This window comes from Passer montanus, unplaced genomic scaffold (assembly GCF_014805655.1).
Source record: "Passer montanus isolate IOZ18808 unplaced genomic scaffold, ASM1480565v1 scaffold3, whole genome shotgun sequence".
Taxonomy (NCBI): domain Eukaryota; kingdom Metazoa; phylum Chordata; class Aves; order Passeriformes; family Passeridae; genus Passer; species Passer montanus.
The window spans coordinates 10315338-10333524 of NW_024367707.1; the positions used below are offsets into that span (position 1 = coordinate 10315338).

The following is an 18187-nucleotide window of genomic DNA, read 5'->3' on the forward strand; positions in this document are numbered from 1 at the left end:
CATTTTCAGTCTTTGATCTTAGCTCTGAATTAAAATGCAATTGAAAAATGTGTACAAAAATATAGGGGCTTCACAACACCTAGTTTTAAAGTTTCATGAACACTGTAGACAGAACAACCTGGTTAGATAAATATATTTTCTTCTCTTTTTAGATTTCTAAGGTATTTCTGATGCTGAAGAAAAAACATTTTTCTCTGAAAATAAAATAAGCAGCTATCAAGACTGATCCTCTGAAGTCCACTGCATGAACTTTACTAACTCCCTTCTTAATATTACCTTACCTATAATTTAATTGGATATCCTAGGTCTCTAGAACGCAGGCTTGAGCTATCCCTAAAAGTGAGAAAAGGAAACATAAAAATCATAGAGACATTAAGTTAAATACTGTTCTAATTAATAAGATATCCAAGAAAAGTTTCCAGTACTGTAAGTCAGTTTTATTTAAAAAATAGAGTCCAAACATTGTTTTTTATAAGGTGCAACAGATACACTGTTTTCTACAATTAAAAAAACCAAAACAACAAACAGAGCCAAAGCAAAACTATAGTCATAAATATTGTGTCATTCAAACATGGAATCAGTGAGTCTTCTGTAATCCTTAAACATTCTTTTTCTGCTTCTTCAAAACATAAGAATTAATAATTAGTGTCACTGGGACAGCCAAAGGGTCTTTCTAATGTCATCCATTTCTGTACTTTATTATTAAACTTTCAGGTACAGATTGTTCCAAGTACACATCAGAAGCTGAATGAAACTTAACACAGTTCATGCAAAACAAAGGTACAATACTGAACCTCCATCATTCAAAGATTTTTATTCCCGTTCAGTTTAGTTGGATATTTTTGAAGTCCTGCTTGAAGGACTGAACTGAGGTTGCATAAAGTCAGCAGTATATACTAAAATACTCATGTAACTGAGATTGATAACGCTACGTGACTATCTTGAGCTCTACAAATTCAAATAAATAGGGCTGAGATCTATGCCTCTTGGAGTCTATTCAGTACCTTCCAAAACAAATTTTGGAATACAGATGGAAAACGGTGCCTGATAATGGGCTTGTTATGGGGAAATAAATCATTACATCACAACTGCATTTTTTGAAATAAGCATGTTATTAATTTATATTGTGTTCCCTTTCAGACACCAGTGTGAAGAGCAATAAAGGCTGTAGCATGGAGGGAGTTTTCTAATTAGCAAAGTCTGTCCTGTCTCAAAGCCCTCCATGTCATTCTAGCATCAGCCTCAGCCTTGATGATAACACCAAGCAGCTGAAGTTAGCCATGAGTGTGCCATTCCTGGACAGCCAGATAGCAGCCCCTGCTCTGGTTTAACATCTTTTGAACAGACACTGGAACAAGGAGCAGCACTACGTGGTTACATGTCCAAAGGTTTTTCCCTTGACCCCTTAGGTATTTAAAGCTTTCATCTAGGAAGGAATGTGTTTGACAGGAGAGAGCTGTACACCCATTCACCTGCCTTTTACTTGGGTGGTAGTCCAGGGTCAAACTGCATTCACAACAACTACATAAATCTCAATTCCTTCTGCTGGTGCTTGCTACAAATCATCATGTTGGTTTTTTAGATCTTTTTTTTTAAGCCTTGAGGGCTCCTCCTAAGTAGTCTAATAAGGCAAGGCAACAAGCTATCACAGGGGTGACTTGGTTTCAGTAAATCAGGCCTCTGGGTATTAATGGGAATTAACCACACAAGTCCATTCCAATGCATAACCACAGATTGAGTTTAACCTGATAAAACAAGTCAATACATATGTGAATTTGTATTCACAGCCAGATTAACCTCAATTAGGCAAGTCCATGTCTTTCTCTCAGAAAATTATAATGTTTTTCAGTGTTGTTACACTATATTGGTTGCTGTTAGCAAACATGGAAAGTAGAACATGGTCATATAGTTTTAATCTAAGGATGAGATTGCTCTCAAAAGTCAGCCTTTTTAGCTTAGTCTACATCCCTTAGATTCTGGAAGTTATGGGTAGAGACTGATAATTGTATAAAGCCCCATTTGGATTCAGTTGTGGGAATGAACTGATTTTATGATGGCTTCTCTGTTCAAATGAGGGAATCTAGTGTTTATGAGCATTGTTGTTGACTTGGTTAGTTTTTTTATGAGTTTGGCTGCTGACAGCTTCACAGAAAAACGCAAGAAATAATCACATTATGTTCTCTTTCCTATTTTCAGAGGAAAGGGGGTGCTCAGTCCTACAGTTTACATGGTGTTAATATTATCCCTTTAATAATGCATCATTGTACTGCAGCTGTTCAGTTAACAAAAAGTATACACTTAAATATTTATGGGCTTTGGCCAGAGCTACATATATTTATGTCAGTCTGTTGCAAACACCATTGTTAAGTAGAGTACTTAACAGATTAAAATTATCCCTCTACTTCCGTTTCTTTCACTTCAGCAATTCAGGCCATACTCCGTGTGAATGCAGTGGGACATGTGCCAGAAGGAAGCAGGGTCACTGGAGATAAGAGGAGGAATTTGTGACATAGAACTTCGGCATCTAACTCAGGGCACACCTGAGTAGCTGTCTCAGTGCAGGGACACAACACTCATGCACATTGCCCACATGTTACATCAACAGTCTGGGCTTGGGCTGGAGCAAGCAACACGCTGTTCTGGCATGGAAGGTCATCTCTATCCATGAGGAGCATTCAAACACCACCAGTTATCTGGGTGAATTTGAGAAAAAATACCAGAGGTCTTAGATGCCTAAATGAAGGGACCAGGAGGTCTGAAGGGGATTCAGAGCACAACCTTTCTCCAATCTTTAAGTTTGCATCTATAAAGCAAGTGTGTTACAGAGAGTACAATTTGGTATTCTGTTACTGATAGCAGTATGGACTAAAGGGTTGACCCTTTTTATCTCACAGAGGATCAGAACAAGGGTTTAGGAAAATTAAACATTTTTACCTGAGTGACTTAGAGGTCTCTACCAGGGTCTGGTAAATCTTGTTTTCTTGGTGCAAACAGATAAATACTTAAAGCTTTCATATGATCATTTGCATTCTCAGTCCCTGTGATCTTATCCAGTCACAGATCTGTGGAGAGGAATTCCACAGTCCTATGACTGACAAGTGCATAAAAAGTAGATCTCTTACAGAATAAGTGTATAGACGCTATGACTGTTAAATTAATTTCAGCCATCTCTTGGCAAATACAAAAAGACAAATGCCAAGAAAGAGCAATGACAAAAAGGACCTAAGTGGACAACCAAGAATCAATGCAGAATGTCATTCATTTGTGAAAAATTGTGATGTACATAAGGGAAGACAGTGAGGGATTCAATCTCTTGTCACTAACACTGATGGGAGACAGATACCACTGTCCTTTTAGTGCTTTTGAAAACTATTTTATGGGCTTCTATGTTTTTCCCAGTTACCACAGCAAACCACAAAATACTAAATTTTACAGTACTTGTATGCAAAATTGCATAGAGAGATAATAAATTCTTACAAATAAATCCCATTTCAACATTTATAAGGGAAAGCTGGTTGACAGAAATGCTAAGCAGTATAAAATTCAAAAGACTAAAGCAGGGAGCAAGGGACACTACTTTTTAAAGTGATTTGAGGCGTAATCTTACTCTTTTCTTAAGACTTAAATCCAGTCTTGATTCAATAAACATCTACAAAATAAATGAAGATGAGAAAAATCTTTAATTTAAAAATACGACAATTGTTGTCCGTCATGAAAATGGTGTAACTCAGTAGCAAACAAATAGCCATGATTCCAGTAACAAAAGCAACTGGCATTACTCATCTACACTCTCTGGCTTGGAACACAAACCGTTCTATGTTTTAGCAGCTTGTACATAAACAGTGTCTGCTGCCCTTCACACCTGCCTCAGGAGTTACTGTGACCTTGATGCCTCCCAGTGGTGCTCGTGGCTCTTGGTCTCCAAGTGCTGCATCACTTACACCCACCAGCGCTCCAATTGAGCTGTTGGGAACCTCATTAAGGAAACACAGCTCGGTGTCTGCAGCTGCTCAGAGCTTCTAAACTGCCTTCCTCATTAAATAAGTGCTGTCCTGCATCCACTCCCTCTGTCAGAGGCATATCAGGCCATTCCTCATGTACGTTACCTTTTTTCTCTTTAAGCAAGATGAAACCACAAACACAGCCTTCATGTTAATCTAGAAGGGATTCCTTTGGGGTTACTTTCTTCTTCTTTACCAGTCTAGTTAAACATGATAGATTCAGGGTCCTGGTTTGCCATTTGAGCCATATGTCTTAATACATCCTTTTTAGTTATGATACCCAGCAGCCTCCTATAGGAGAAAAGGAAGCGAAAGGTCAACAATCTCATATATCATCCAGGTTTCTTCCCTGTTCAGCTGCAGGGACATTTTGTGAGTGCTTCCATACAGTACTCTCCATCTCATGTATTCCCCAATTATTACCTTTTTATAAAAGTATTCTCACCTCATGTATTTCTGCTACCACAGCCACATAATTAAGTGAAATACTTTGGCTTATTACCTCTTGTTGTTGGGAACATGACTGAGTGAGGAGCTACAACAACTAATACTTGGTGCAACAAAATAATAAGTTTCTTTAGGCTCAGGCTGTGAGGATCAGCAGTCAGACCCAAGGTATCAGTGCTTGGTAATACACAAAGTAAGCTAAAGCACAGGGTTTCTGAAACTCACTGCCTGACAGCATAATTCCTTCAGATTTAAATGATAATTTCTCATTTATGTGAACCTAAATGAATTATATCTGTCAAGAAAGATGAGGCCTATGGGATGTCTGGCCCCAAGAGTCAAAAATTGTATAACCCTCAGTATTCAAGGGCTTTTTACTTCCAGTCCTTGAAGACCATTACGCACTGAATATTGAAACTATGTCATTGTTAATAGTTTTTTCACCTTTCATTTCACATAAGTTCTAAAACTCCAGGTATAAATTTGTGAATCCAGGCACCTAAAATCAGAACCCTTATCTGTATCCCAATAATGGTTCTTATTTGCTTAATGCTGAGGATACTGCATTGACAGTAACAACTGACATGAAATATTTTTGATTAACAAAAAGACTCTCTAACAGAAGAATAAATTTTCATCTTCCACATTTGGAAGTGATGGCTGTGGTTTGGCTATCCTGCTATCACTAGATCCTGGGATGAGCCGTGATGCCCAAATACCTTAAATTCCATTGGAACTATGGGATGTTGTGTCTAGTCCACATGGTGCAGCTTTTTATTCCCCTAATTTCATGTTTTCCCACCTCCTTCAGCTGTTATTTGAGGGCCTTTGGTTTATACACCTTTCCATTATCCAGAAAGAAAGTTGAACAGAGTAATTTTCCTGCAATGACACCTTTATCACAATTTTTACAAACATCTTATCTAGCTGGATGTCTCAAAACAGGCATATTCTTTGCAAACAATACTGATTACCAGATCTGCCTCTGCTGGAAACTGAATGATAGTGAAAGTCAGAACAGTTTATTTTGTATTTATTTTTGCCTTATCTAAATGAGAATACAGTAAGGATTTGGGAGAGCAGAATGAAATATAACACCATCCAAGCACCATTTTGGTTCCAAGTCTGACTTCTTTTGCTGCCCTGGAGATACATGGGTGAGGTTCCCTTATTCATCCATTCACAAAATAAGGCAAAATAAAAATGTTCATTTGACTGTCAACTACTCACCCACTGCGAGTCACCAGGCACTGCCGGAGCCCAAGTTTTCGGAAGATATCGACCACAGTTTCCATGGGCGTGTGGTCGGTGACAGTGAAAGGGCTCAGGTTGAGAATGCGCCGCAGTTTCAGCGGATGGGGACTGTTGGGTGGCAGTTCTGGGGGGTCTTCGGTGAAGTACACGATGGAGTTGCTCACCACCCCATCCTGACGCTGTCTCGCGTTCTCTGTGCAACACAAAAATCGGTGTAGATAGTGAATTAAGTTTGGTAATAAAAAAGAATCCCTCCTTTGGAAAGCAAGGTTTGATTTTGTCTTTAATGTACTGAAGTCCCAGAAATGTGCGTCACTGAGTAACCTTGAATTTCCTTGAGACACTGCTCCCTCAAAGCAAATGTGGTATTTTTATAGGCGCATACTTTTCCTTCGTTGGGATAGTGCTTTTCTGAATAAATATGCAGCTCATTGCATTCACAAACTTCACTAATCCAATTTCTGTCAAATTCAAATCACTCTATGTAATTTCCTCCATTGTGAGAGTCACAACAGAAACTTTATTACATGTCTGAAGGAGTGGAGGCAACAGCTGTGTAAGATCCCAGCTGGCTTGGAGCAAAACTTTTCAGTGGATTTGGGAAAATGTGGACATGGTGAATGGATTTATGAACACAAAGCTGGGGAAAGACAAATTCACATTCCAGGGATCCAGGGGTGGTGTGGGTGTTTTTCTAGACCAGCACAGCTCGCTGGCATGCAGGGTAAATTTTGTGGGCTTACACTTAATGCCTTAAATAGTTTGTGTATCTAGATTTTAAAAAGGAAAAATAAATTAGCTTCCTACTTAAAGGAAAATCGTAAAGGGAGAAAAAATACAGGGGTAAACAGCACATATGTGACCATTTTCAGAAGTTCAAAAGCTATCATTAATACTTGGATCAAACTACAAAGTGAACATCACACTACATCTGGAGTTTGCATGATGAGTATAAGCCTTTTACTTAAAGCATGCCCCAAGACTTACCATTGGAGTACTTTATTTTCTTTGTAGTGTTTACCTCATCTCTACTCAACACTACAGGGTATAAACATTATATGAGACAGATTTCTAAATGACAGACAACTTTTCACTCCCCAGAAGAAGCATATCATGTGCTTGGCTCTGAGGGTTTAACTTTATTTTTTTAATAAATTATTTGAAATAGTTAAATTATTACTTTCAATTAACATAATTAACAATTAACATGCTTTTGCTCTTGAACACATAGTCCAAGCATATGTAAATATTCTTGGAACTCTCTGCCATCAATCAGAGTGAGAAACCTGCTCCTGTGACTAGTAATGTAGACAGTGATGGTTTCCAACATGTTTCAGCTGCATTTTTCTTTTTTACATTTAATGATCATTGTCTTGTAATATTTCTGGAACTGGAGCAGTGCTGGCTCAAACCTAACATCAGTACAGTATGGGATTCTCAACCTTCTCACCCCACATATTACAAGCCCTATTGCAATTTACAGGAATGATGTTAGTTTTGTCTCAGCTTGTTTCAATTCATACATCCAATTTCAAGTGTGAATGTGCCTGCATAGTTCTTTGATATATGATCTGTGCTAAGAGGTAGCATTAATCAAACTGAAGGTAACTCCCACCCTTTGATAAAAACCTTTGACAGCTAGGTATTTCCTTCCCAAAGCTGCACCCTAAGAAATAGGGCCAAGCATTTTGGTTACCACATTGCTGTTCCCAAGGCAGCAGTGACCCTGAACAGCAGTGATTAGCCAAAGCCATGATTTCACTCTTCCATGTCAAACACCTCTCTAGAGAAATGTGAATGATGTAGTACTATGGAGTAAATTCAGTGGCATCAGAAAAATGGTGGATTTTGTAAGCAGTCTCTCTGGATGGGGGAGTGGGAGTAAAGGTAAAACAGAAGAGCAGATCATTTTTGCAGTCAGTGGGTAAGAAAAACAGATACAGATTAGCAGAAAGAGCAAAGCAAATGGATGACAATGTCTGGTTTTACAGAGCAATCTATGCAGGCTCTTGTCATAGCTAGAGAATGAATTAATTCTCCCAAATGTGAAACAGCCTCTCATATTCAGGGGTTCACATTTCACAGCCTATATCAACTATGTTGATCTCTCAAGTCCACACAGGGAAAAGCATATTGTACAGGCCACCTGGCTATTGTCCAAGGCTCTGCCTTTTGCATGGTGCCTCTGGAGCTGGCCAAATTTAAGAAAAGCTTTGCAGTGTCAAAAACTCCCCTCTGTAAGACTGTAAAGTAGATGTCATCTAAAATGTAGACACCTCTTTCCCAGAGGGTGGCTCTGCCACCCCACCTGCCTACCCACTCAACAGGGATCAATGGAAGGACACAATCCTCCTGAGGATGCTGCTGAGCAATTGGAAATGGCATTGCCATTCACTTTACAGGTATTTGATGCATTTATAGAGCATGCTTCACTCAGTAGGAAAGATATTATGTAGGGGTAAACCATGAGGCAGATAGCTTTGTGGGAACGGGTATTTGATGCAAGACTCAGCAGCTATTGCCTTCATCCAAGAGGGCAGGTGTTTGAGGGAACTGGAGTATTTCCCCACAGTATTCCCAGGACCACCATACTACTGAGGCACAATTAATTTGGCCTGAGAAGGAAGCTGAAATTCTTGATTGAAAGCATGTCTCAGTGAAGAGCAAAATGTTCTTACACAGAGGTACCAGAGATAATTCAAACTGGGGAGCCATTCTGCAGGGCACAATGTCATGAAAAAAGAGATACTGGTGAAAGAAGAGATGCTGGAGTGGGCCTGACTCTGCTTTGGTAAGACCCCATTCCCTGGCTGAAGTGCTGCATGGATGGGGCTTATGCTGTTCTGAGATGTAACTCTAGTATTTCTGTCAGGCTGAGCAGGTGAACCAGAGATGCTTCATCATGTGTGATATTTCTCTCTTGGAAAGCAATTTTATGGCTGAAGGAGAATTGGTGTATGGCTCCATGCTCACAGCCATGAAGCAAGCTCAGGTGGAGGTTCAGAACACATTAGCCACCCTTGTGGTAGTGATCAACAGTACCAAGTCTGAAATTCAGGCAAAGCAACTTCAGAGAAAGAGGATTAGCAATCAAAAGGTTGCTAGCATGGTTTGCCCTGCTCTGTACTGGACCCATATACTATGTCTTTTGAAACCAAATCCAGATTTTTAGTCACAAGAACACAAACCATACTGGAAAGATTAACCATTTATCATAGTGTCAGTACAGAATTTCTGCAGGGCACAATGTCATGAAAAAAGAGATACTGGTGAAAGAAGAGATGCTGGAGTGGGCCTGACTCTGCTTTGGTAAGACCCCATTCCCTGGCTGAAGTGCTGCACGGATGGGGCTTATGCTGTTCTGAGATGTAACTCCAGTATTTCTGTCAGGCTGAGCAGGTGAACCAGAGATGCTTCACCATGTGTGATGTTTTTCTCTTGGTAAGCAATTTTATGGCTCAAGCAAAATTGGTGTATGGCTCCATGCTCACAACCATGAAGCAAGCTGAGGCAGAGGCTCAGAACACATTAGCTACCCTTGTGGTAGTGATCAACAGTACCAACTCTGAAATTCAGGCAAAGCAACTTCAGAGAAAGAGGATTAGCAATCAAAAGGTTGCTAGCATGGTTTGCCCTGCTCTGTACTGGACCCATATACTATGTCTTTTGAAACCAAATCCAGATTTTTAGTCACAAGAACACAAACCATACTGGAAAGATTAACCATTTATCATAGTGTCAGCATAGAATGACAGCACTCACACTCAGCCCAAGGTGAAAAGGGTTTTTCACAAGATCATTTCACAATGATCTTTCACAAAGATCATTGGTGGCTGAAGAGGAAAGATTAACCATTTATCATAGTGTCAGTACAGAATGACAGCACTCACACTCAGCCCAAGGTGAAAAGGGATACAAAAGATCATTGGTGGCTGAGGCTTTTAGAAAAACTTATCTATGCATGTAACAATTTAATTTTAAATCTGTCTCATTTTCTACAAAAGATGCTTTTAATTAGAACTGATCAGGAGACAGTAGCTTTTCCTCTGAAAAATGCAGATGTCAAACAATTTTTGAACAGGAAAGCATTTTGATCTAAATGTTTACTGAGTTTAATTTTAACTGATTTCTTTGTTGTCAGTTCATAGCCTGACATTTTCTCACATCTTCTGGCAAGACCATTCAGCCACACTGCCATTTACAACCTGAAACAAAAGATTCAGTTCCTCAAAGTTCTTTAACTCACTGAAAGCAGCCTCTGATCTTTCTGATTTTAAAGTGAGGGCTCTGCATCTTCAGTCCATGCAATTTTCCCACTAACATACCTTCCTGAAAAGGAGGTGCAAAAGACTATTAACTTAGGAAGGCACCAAGTGTTTAAGCCATGACATGGCATGGGCAGTATAAAAGACAGACCCAGGGCAGGCTAAATACATCTAAAACATGTGCTTTAAAGACTTCAAATTTTGTTTCAGCTTTGTGGGAACTGAGCTGGAATGTGACATTCAAAAATAACCCAAATTTTCCATTTATTAATTTTCTTGTCTGAAAAATATGTGCAATTCCATCAGAAACAGCAGCTTTTTTTAAGGTGCCTGAACAGCAGGGATGAAAAAGAACCATGCAAAGAAGAAGAATTCCAAGTCAAGGAGGTTTGGATATACCAGACATTCCACTCTCCTGCAAAGCACAAGGCAACCATGCCCAGGTGGCATCTTGGCTGCCTACCCAGCTGGCCCTCAACACCACAGGACTGCCAGAACTGGGAGCAGACAGTGGGCCAGCCTTGCAGACCTCTGCAGTTCTGGATGCCCTGGGCCCAGAAAAGGTAGAAAAACTTGCTTTCATCCAATACACTTGTTCTTCAATCCCCACTTAGTCATCAGATCAACCAGGAAAGGACCTGACAGTCAAAATCTTTAATGACCTGGAGTCAGACTGTCAGGCAAGCAGCCAGCTATCCACTGGATGCCAGACAAAATTCACCCATCTTTACCAAAAAATATTGTGCACTGAAAACTTTCCACCTGTAGCACTAAAATCCTGCATGTGAGAAAAAAGTGAGACAGAGCAACAGAAAAGAGCACAGGTTATTTCATCATCAAAGTTCATGACTGCCCCAGCCCATTCTGGATGCCCATGGAGAGAGAAAGAAACTGATCACTACACTGGCTTTTGGTCTGGTTCTGACAAAAATTCTGGCATATGAGTTGAGTTTCTCTCTGTTGCCTCTAGAAGAATTTTATTTTACTCTTTTGAGTGACAGCAAAATTAAGCCCACAGGGGTCAAGCCCACAAAATTCTATCAGGTGGTATGATGCAACAGAAAATCTTCCATGTCCCACTAACCATAAAAGTCAGATTTAAAGAAAAAGTGAGATTTGGTGCTTTTTTATCCATTCTTCAAGGTGAATAACACTTCTCACCTCCTATCTTGTCTAAACTACTTTCCAAACCAATCTGTTGGACATTGATACTCTACTTACTTATTGCAAGGATCAGCTCTCGTCTCTGTGCAAATCCAATAAGTCTCTCTGAGTCTTTAGAGACCACCACTGGAAAGCCATTGTAGTCGGTCTCCTTGATCAGTGTCTCCACGTCCTCCACCGTCATGCTGTCCTGCGTCAGCACGGAGAGAGGAGCCTCGCCGCGCCGCGGCCGCATCACGTCCGTCGCCAGCGTGCGGTGGGTGAACTCGTCCTTCACATCCAGGAAGGGGTAGCCGTTCAGATGAATGTGAGCTTCATAGATCCCTTCTTTCCCAAAGGCATCTGCCACCCACTTGCTTGTGACAGCTGCAGCCATAAGAGGGACAATGTACTCCAGGCCTCCAGTTAGCTCGAACATAATCACCACCAGAGAGACTGTCATTCGAGTAACACCACCTGCCAACAAGGAAAAGACTCAAGTTTCTCTCAGTGCTGGTATACATACTAAGCAACTCACATTTTTGAGCCTTACACTCAAAAATGCATGTAATTATTTATGCCGAGTACTTTGCCCTTATACTCTTAGGTTTGTTTCTCTGAAGAAAGATATTTTTCATCTATTACAGTTTTCATCACAAATTTTGAGGGAACTTGCTCATGCCAAAGTGGCTAGCATTGAAAAGCAAACAATGAATGCTAAAAGACAGAGCTTTAAAACCAAAAAGGATGCCAAAAAAATCAGCTTTAACGGATACTTGAGAAAGTAAAATTGAACCCTGCCATTAGCCCTCCAAAACGACTCCGAGAGTCAGTTAAGTGCCATGGCTGAGGCAGGTAGGAATGTGGAGAGGTGGCCTTCACACTGGCCTGTCTATTGCAGTCATACTGAAGAGAAAGCTGAGCATTATCTCTGGGCACAACTTGGTTACAAAATCCTACCTTGGAACAGCTTAGGGCCACTGCAAGATCTATGTTAGAGCTTAAACCCCTGCTTTGGATATCACTATAGTAAAACAGTTTGAACTGAGTACAACTTGGTTTGAGACCATCCAGGCATGCAGCCATAGACAGGGTTGTAGCTATATTTTTCAATCTAGTCTTTCCATATTAATTTCATAAGCAAGCTCCTTGCTCCTTCAGTTTACATTAAAGGATAAAAATAATCACATAACTGAGGACAAGTGTGTATGTATCTCTGAATTATTAGGTAACATTTCTTTGCCTCTGTTAAAAAGGTAAATGTAATAAATCTGCTAATTTTAGGGCTCAAAATACAGCCCCATTTTAGATGAGAAAAATCAGAAACAGGTCATTAAGAGATCTTTTTATCTAGCAGCATACAGAAATATTCGATTGTTGATTACTTAACGCTATGATCCAGATATGAATTTCATCTGAGGAATGCCTTAAACTTCTGACTGTGAAAAGCTGAGAGCAAATACCAGAGTAAGGATCATTTAATACTTACTTCATTTCTCCAAGCAAGATAGTCTTTGGTACAGAACAGCTTAAGTATGTACAAGCTGTGACCATTCTACTGTATGTCTCACCACACTATTAAAAACCATTGCACCTTAATTTGGACCTTTTAAAAGAGGAAGGAATTGCAGCTTCACCTGGGTCCTGTGTGCAGCTTTGGGCATCACAATATAAAAAAATGCATTAAGCTATTAGAAGCCATCCAAAAGAGGGCCACTAGGATGATGAAGTGTCTCAAAGGGAAGCTTTTTGTGGATTGGCTGAGGTCACTTAGTCTGTTCAACCTAGAGAGGACTAAGGGGAGACCTCATTCTGGTCTACAACATTTCACAAGGGGAAGCAGAGAGGCAGACACTGATCTCTCCTCTCTAGTGACCAGTGACAGTTGACTCAAGGGAATGGCCTGAAGTTGTATTGGAGAGGTTTAGGTTGGATATCAAGAAAAGATTCTTCACCCAGAGGATGGCTGGGTATTGAAATGGCCTGAAGTTGTATTGGAGAGGTTTAGGTTGGATATCAAGAAAAGATTCTTCACCCCGAGGGTGGCTGGGTATTGAAACAGGCTCTTCAGGGAAGTGGTCAAAGCATAGAGGATGGCTGGGTATTGAAACAGGCTCTCCAGGGAAGTGGTCAAAGCACGAAGCCTGATAAGAGTTCAAGAGGTATTTGGACAATTCTCTTGGGCCCATGGTGTGATTTTTGGGGTGTTCTGTGCATGGGCAGGATTTGAACATGATGATCTTGACTTGTCCTTTCCAATTCAGCATATTCTATGCTTCTATAATTCTATACTGACTAGCAGATCATCTGCAACATCAGAGCCAAATTTTTGTGCGTTATTTATTTAATTAATATTAAGATCATTTCTCATAAAGAGGAAGTACTTTACTTGTTTGGACAGTAAGATTCATCTCTGCTTTTTTTTAAATGTCTACACTGCTGTGGGTTTTCACATCCAAAGGGATGATCCAGATTGCCTTTATAACCTCTAGATAAAAACAGGCCCTTTTGAGGCCAAATTCATCTGTTCATTTGCCTGGCTTTAGATGTGTATTGCCAGATGAGACTGATCTTTCCCATACCTCATTTTTCTGTTTTGACTGTGAGAGGTATCAAGACAGTTAAGCTCAGGTGCTGATATCTACATTACAGACTTTAAATTTTCAAGCAAATACCACCCTTCCTTCCTCTATATTGATCGCACAAATGATCCTGCTTTTCCAATATGAGCATCCAAATCTGAAATTTTTCCAGCTCTTCCTTGAATACATCTTTAATTTCAAGCCTACCCAATCACATTACTCATGTATTATGCCTCTCCACTATTTTTTCATACGCTGATGATGATATCAATAACAGCAACAAAAGGAGATGGAATATGCAAGTACACGAGGGGAAAGATATGATCAGGTAAAAACATGCTTAGATGGCATGCTTGTAACATTCTTCTTGTATCTATGGCTAGAAATTTGATACATGAGATATTTTCCAATGATCTTGCTTTAATAGTTAACAGATCACTGCTGTTATATCCAATAAATCCTATTTATTGAGTGTAATCCAGTATTGGCCTATGATCAAAATGTAAACCAAAATACAGCTCAGTTGACCATCGCATGACACACAGCCAACAAGAGACAGAATTTTTGCCTCTGTGTAGCTTAAAATTTAGCAAAAATTGGGATGTTTTCTTCATGTACTGAGAGAGAGCACAGTCTAAACAAGCAAGTAGCTTTAGTCCAGTTACAGTGAATTTCATTACATCAAATGGAAAAAATGCAAGCAAAAGTACTCCTGCTTGGAAACCTGCAGCCTAACTTCAATTTGTTCTTTCATTTTCTCTGCTTTTTAGCAGACTACAAGGAGTAGACTTCAACTGCAAGCCTTTCTGTTGCTGACTATCTGGCAGATCTCTGGAGCAGCCAGTAGAGGAAGCTGCCTACTCTTTAGCCCATCACGTCTTGATTTCAACTTCTGTGGCACCCAGAAATGCCAACACAAACAGCTAACACCAACACAGGGCCCTCCAGAGCATGTCCCCAAACATCAGTGTTGGTCACACACAAACCAATGACCAGCAGAGACCGTACCCAAGCAAGCTGCTGCTCCCACCATAGCATAAAGTCCTGGTGTGACACAGTCTGCCCCAGGTCTGCACCAGTTCCTGAAGATGATCCAGTCATGATGGTGGTATGCCAGCTGCTCCACTCCAATCCCAACCATCCTGCCAGCTATGGCTCCAACAGCCATGCTAGGAATAAAGAGGCCTGAAGGGATCTGGAATGAAATATAGACACATGAGCACCTTGACAAAAAAGGCAAGTATCAAACAATTTTAATTAACAGCAAGAGAACCAAGCCTCATGGCAGCCTATAGGGCTGATCCCCATGGTCTGACATGGTTTTCTACAGTGACTGAGTTTATGTGGCTACTTGTGTATTAATAACTTTATTAAATGTTAGTGCATTTTTAAAAGAAATTTTGAATCCTATCTGCTGCATCTCACTGAATTAGGGCGATAAATGCTGTTTCTGAATAATAGTTTGCTTTTGAAGTCAAGATGTTCCTGGCTTTGCCTTTATTGCTTTCTCAGCAGGAAGTCAGGAGCTGCTGATGGTCCTGTCATAGGCTTGAGAATAAGCTTAACTGAAAACAACATCTTGATTCACCCTCTATCAGATGGAGCACTTTATGGTTTTATTACTACTTTTTCAGGCTAAATCAGACCAGATTTTAAATTAAATGTCAAATGAAGAATAAAAATTCAGAGGAAGGGGGCTGACTGCTCAGAGGCAACTAATTCTCCATCTCAGTTTACAATATATTTTCCAGGAAGCTCTGTGAATCATTACTTTGTTGTCTGCTATACAGACAAGTCACAAATCATTAAAAACAGTATTTAAATGAGAATGGAGGGGGGAAAAAGAGAATGAAAATGCACTTTGCTTGGATAAGTGCACTTCCTCTTAGATGTCAAGTGCACCAGCAAGTTAGAGCTGTATTTCCTGCTGGAGAAGACAATTCAAATCTGTGACAAGGGCTTGCAGGCAGCTTTTGTTGTTTTCAGAGAGGAAAGCCTATTATATCTTTTTAAGTCTGAAAATATACCTTGAGCTTCCTAGAGAACTTAACTAATCACCTCATCAGCACAGCCCAGAGGCATCAAGGGCTCATAACAGTGGATGCTACAGCCCCCACCACAGTGTTAACTTTGCTGGTGCAGCTCAGTTGAGTCTTTTCAATTTAATGGGTAAAGCTATTTGGTCTGTTCTTTTACTGACTGGTTGAAACTGTCAATTCTTTATTTTTCTAACAATTCAATATTATTCTAACAATTTTTAAATATATAGGATAAATAAAGAATTACATTTTGAATAAAGAACCAAGGCTTTTAATGAACAAGCATAACAATGGGCTGTCATCCATAGATCAGTTTCTAGGGTGAAAGGCTACACTCAGTTCAAGTGTAGTGTTTAAGAGAAAGAATGAGATACTTTAGTTTTGAACATAGTATAAAATACAGTGTATATCTAAGAAAAGCTTCTCATTGTCTGCAGTCACCAGATCCACAAATATATGCTCAGATAATGGGAGCTGTAGACAGACAGAACCTGTTTTTTATGTGCTCTATTAATCAGATATATAGAGTTCACCACAAACAGCTTGGTATATATGGAAAACTTGGATAAATTGTTCTTGGACCTTTCATCACTCATTTATGGGGAGAAGTTGCTGCTGAAGGAAAAAGCTGCAAATCCAGAATATTCAAATGACACATCCGTTAGTCTTCTCACTCATTACCCTTTTTTCTGAGCTACAGTGCTTAAAAAGATTCAAAAATAGACCTTTTCAAACACTTTTATATTTCTGTGAGGCTCTAAATGCGTAAAATAGTAAATTTAAAATTATTACTTCCTTGAGTATAGCTACCTTGAGGCACATTAAGACATTAATCCAACAAGACAAACAACAATGTAAATAGCCCATATCCATGAGAGAGCTAAAAAACAGCTGCAGTGGGAATCATGTTGAAATTGCTTATTGGCAACAGCAGGTTTAAATTTCCACACAGATTTCTTTTTCACTTAACAAAACTGCAGTTGACTAGAAGGTGGAAAAGCAGGGCTCATCCCTGTGCTGCCACAGGGGCCCACAGGGCATGGTGCTGGCAGGGACATGAGCCAGCAGCATCCCCTGGCTGGGGCAGGTCAGAGACAGAGAGAACACAGCTGCCCATGGCAGCCCATCTGTGGCCTGTGCTCCTGCACCCGCCCCCTGTTGTCACATTTTCTTCATAGAGAAAAGTAAGGCACAGTTCTTCCTAGGAATATTTCTGAGATTCACATTTTCTGAACTTCAGAGAAAGGGAAAACACAATTTTTATCTTATTTGCTGTGCCTGTGTTGTGCTAAAGTAGAATGCAATATGGAGATTGTTTACCCAAAGTGAAGATGTTTTGTTTCCTTGGCCTATCAGGGCCAAAAGTGTGTGTGTGTGTTGGGATTATCACAAGACAGCCGTGGGAGAGTCAGGAGATGAGTGCAGTTCTGTGCAGTTGTGTGCAGAGGGAGTGCAAGGCAGATTCAGTTTAGATGAAATTTATATAGTAGAGTATAACAAAGTAATTAATTAGCCTTCTAATAAGATGGAGTCAGATGCATCATTCTCTCTCTCTCACCAATGCTGAGGACACCTTTGATTAGTAATAGCCCCCGATTTACCTTCATGCCAAAAGTGAATATCGTGATGACGATTTTGAACACCAAAGCCAAGGCGAGCTGCCACATGGCAGAGTAGACTCCAGGGCCAGCAGGTCTGTCGGGAATGTCGTCCACAGGCCGGGTCATGTTTGGGTCGTTGATGTAGTCGCAGAGCTGCGAGGACTCCAGGGCACCGCAGTCGTTGAAGAGCTCGGAGATGAGCTCGCTGGTGCTCCTGCGGGTGTAGGGGTTGGGGTAGGCGATGATGGCAGTGATGGCTGTTATCACAATCACCTCCAGCACTGGGTACTTCCCAAGCCTGGTGGTTTTCCGCCTCCTGCACCAGGCGATGTTGCATCGGATGAAGAGGGTCCCCCAGAGGCCCCCGAAGACGCCGAGCAGGATGAAGGGGAAGAGCTCGGCCATGTACCAGGGCGTGTGGTACTCCACGTAGAACAGCACCAGCCGGCTGTTTCCAAAAGGATTGATGGACCTCAGCGTGAAGGCAGCCACAAGAGCAGCAAAAAATGACCTCCAGAGGGTTTTCAGGGGAAAGTAGTAGCTGACCTAAAACCAAGCAAAGACCATAAACATTTCACTGAGTGCCACAGAGGGTGTTTCCTTTAACTACAACCACCATGTGTTTCATTTGACTTTACTGTGAGCACCAGACCTTACCACTGCCAGAACATGTTCACAAAGGTATCAGAAAAGGCATTTTCAGATTTCAGAAAAGGGATAGCAACTAGTTTAAAACTGAGAAATTTAAATCTAGAGTTGCTGTCTAGAGAGTATAAGAAACGCTTGACATCTTGGTCCATGCATTAGCTAGCTGGAGGCTGGAGAAACCTCAGCAGAAGGATATATTTCCATACT

The 18187-nt window shown here is 40.5% G+C and overlaps 1 protein-coding gene across 3 annotated transcripts in view; it reads right to left on the minus strand.

The window, feature by feature from the left end:
* Nucleotides 1-415: 415 nt before the first annotated feature.
* Nucleotides 416-18187, minus strand: part of CLCN4 (chloride voltage-gated channel 4) — a 45222-nt gene continuing 27450 nt past the window's right edge. For all 3 annotated transcript variants that reach the window (XM_039714351.1, XM_039714352.1, XM_039714350.1), the window contains exons 8-12: nucleotides 17333-17878; nucleotides 14701-14887; nucleotides 11189-11587; nucleotides 5679-5895; nucleotides 416-4292 (exon numbers count right to left, since the gene is read on the minus strand). In XM_039714351.1, coding sequence (XP_039570285.1) covers nucleotides 4202-4292; nucleotides 5679-5895; nucleotides 11189-11587; nucleotides 14701-14887; nucleotides 17333-17878 — 1440 coding nt within the window. In that variant the 3' untranslated portion in view covers nucleotides 416-4201. The remainder of the gene's footprint in view (nucleotides 4293-5678; nucleotides 5896-11188; nucleotides 11588-14700; nucleotides 14888-17332; nucleotides 17879-18187) is intronic.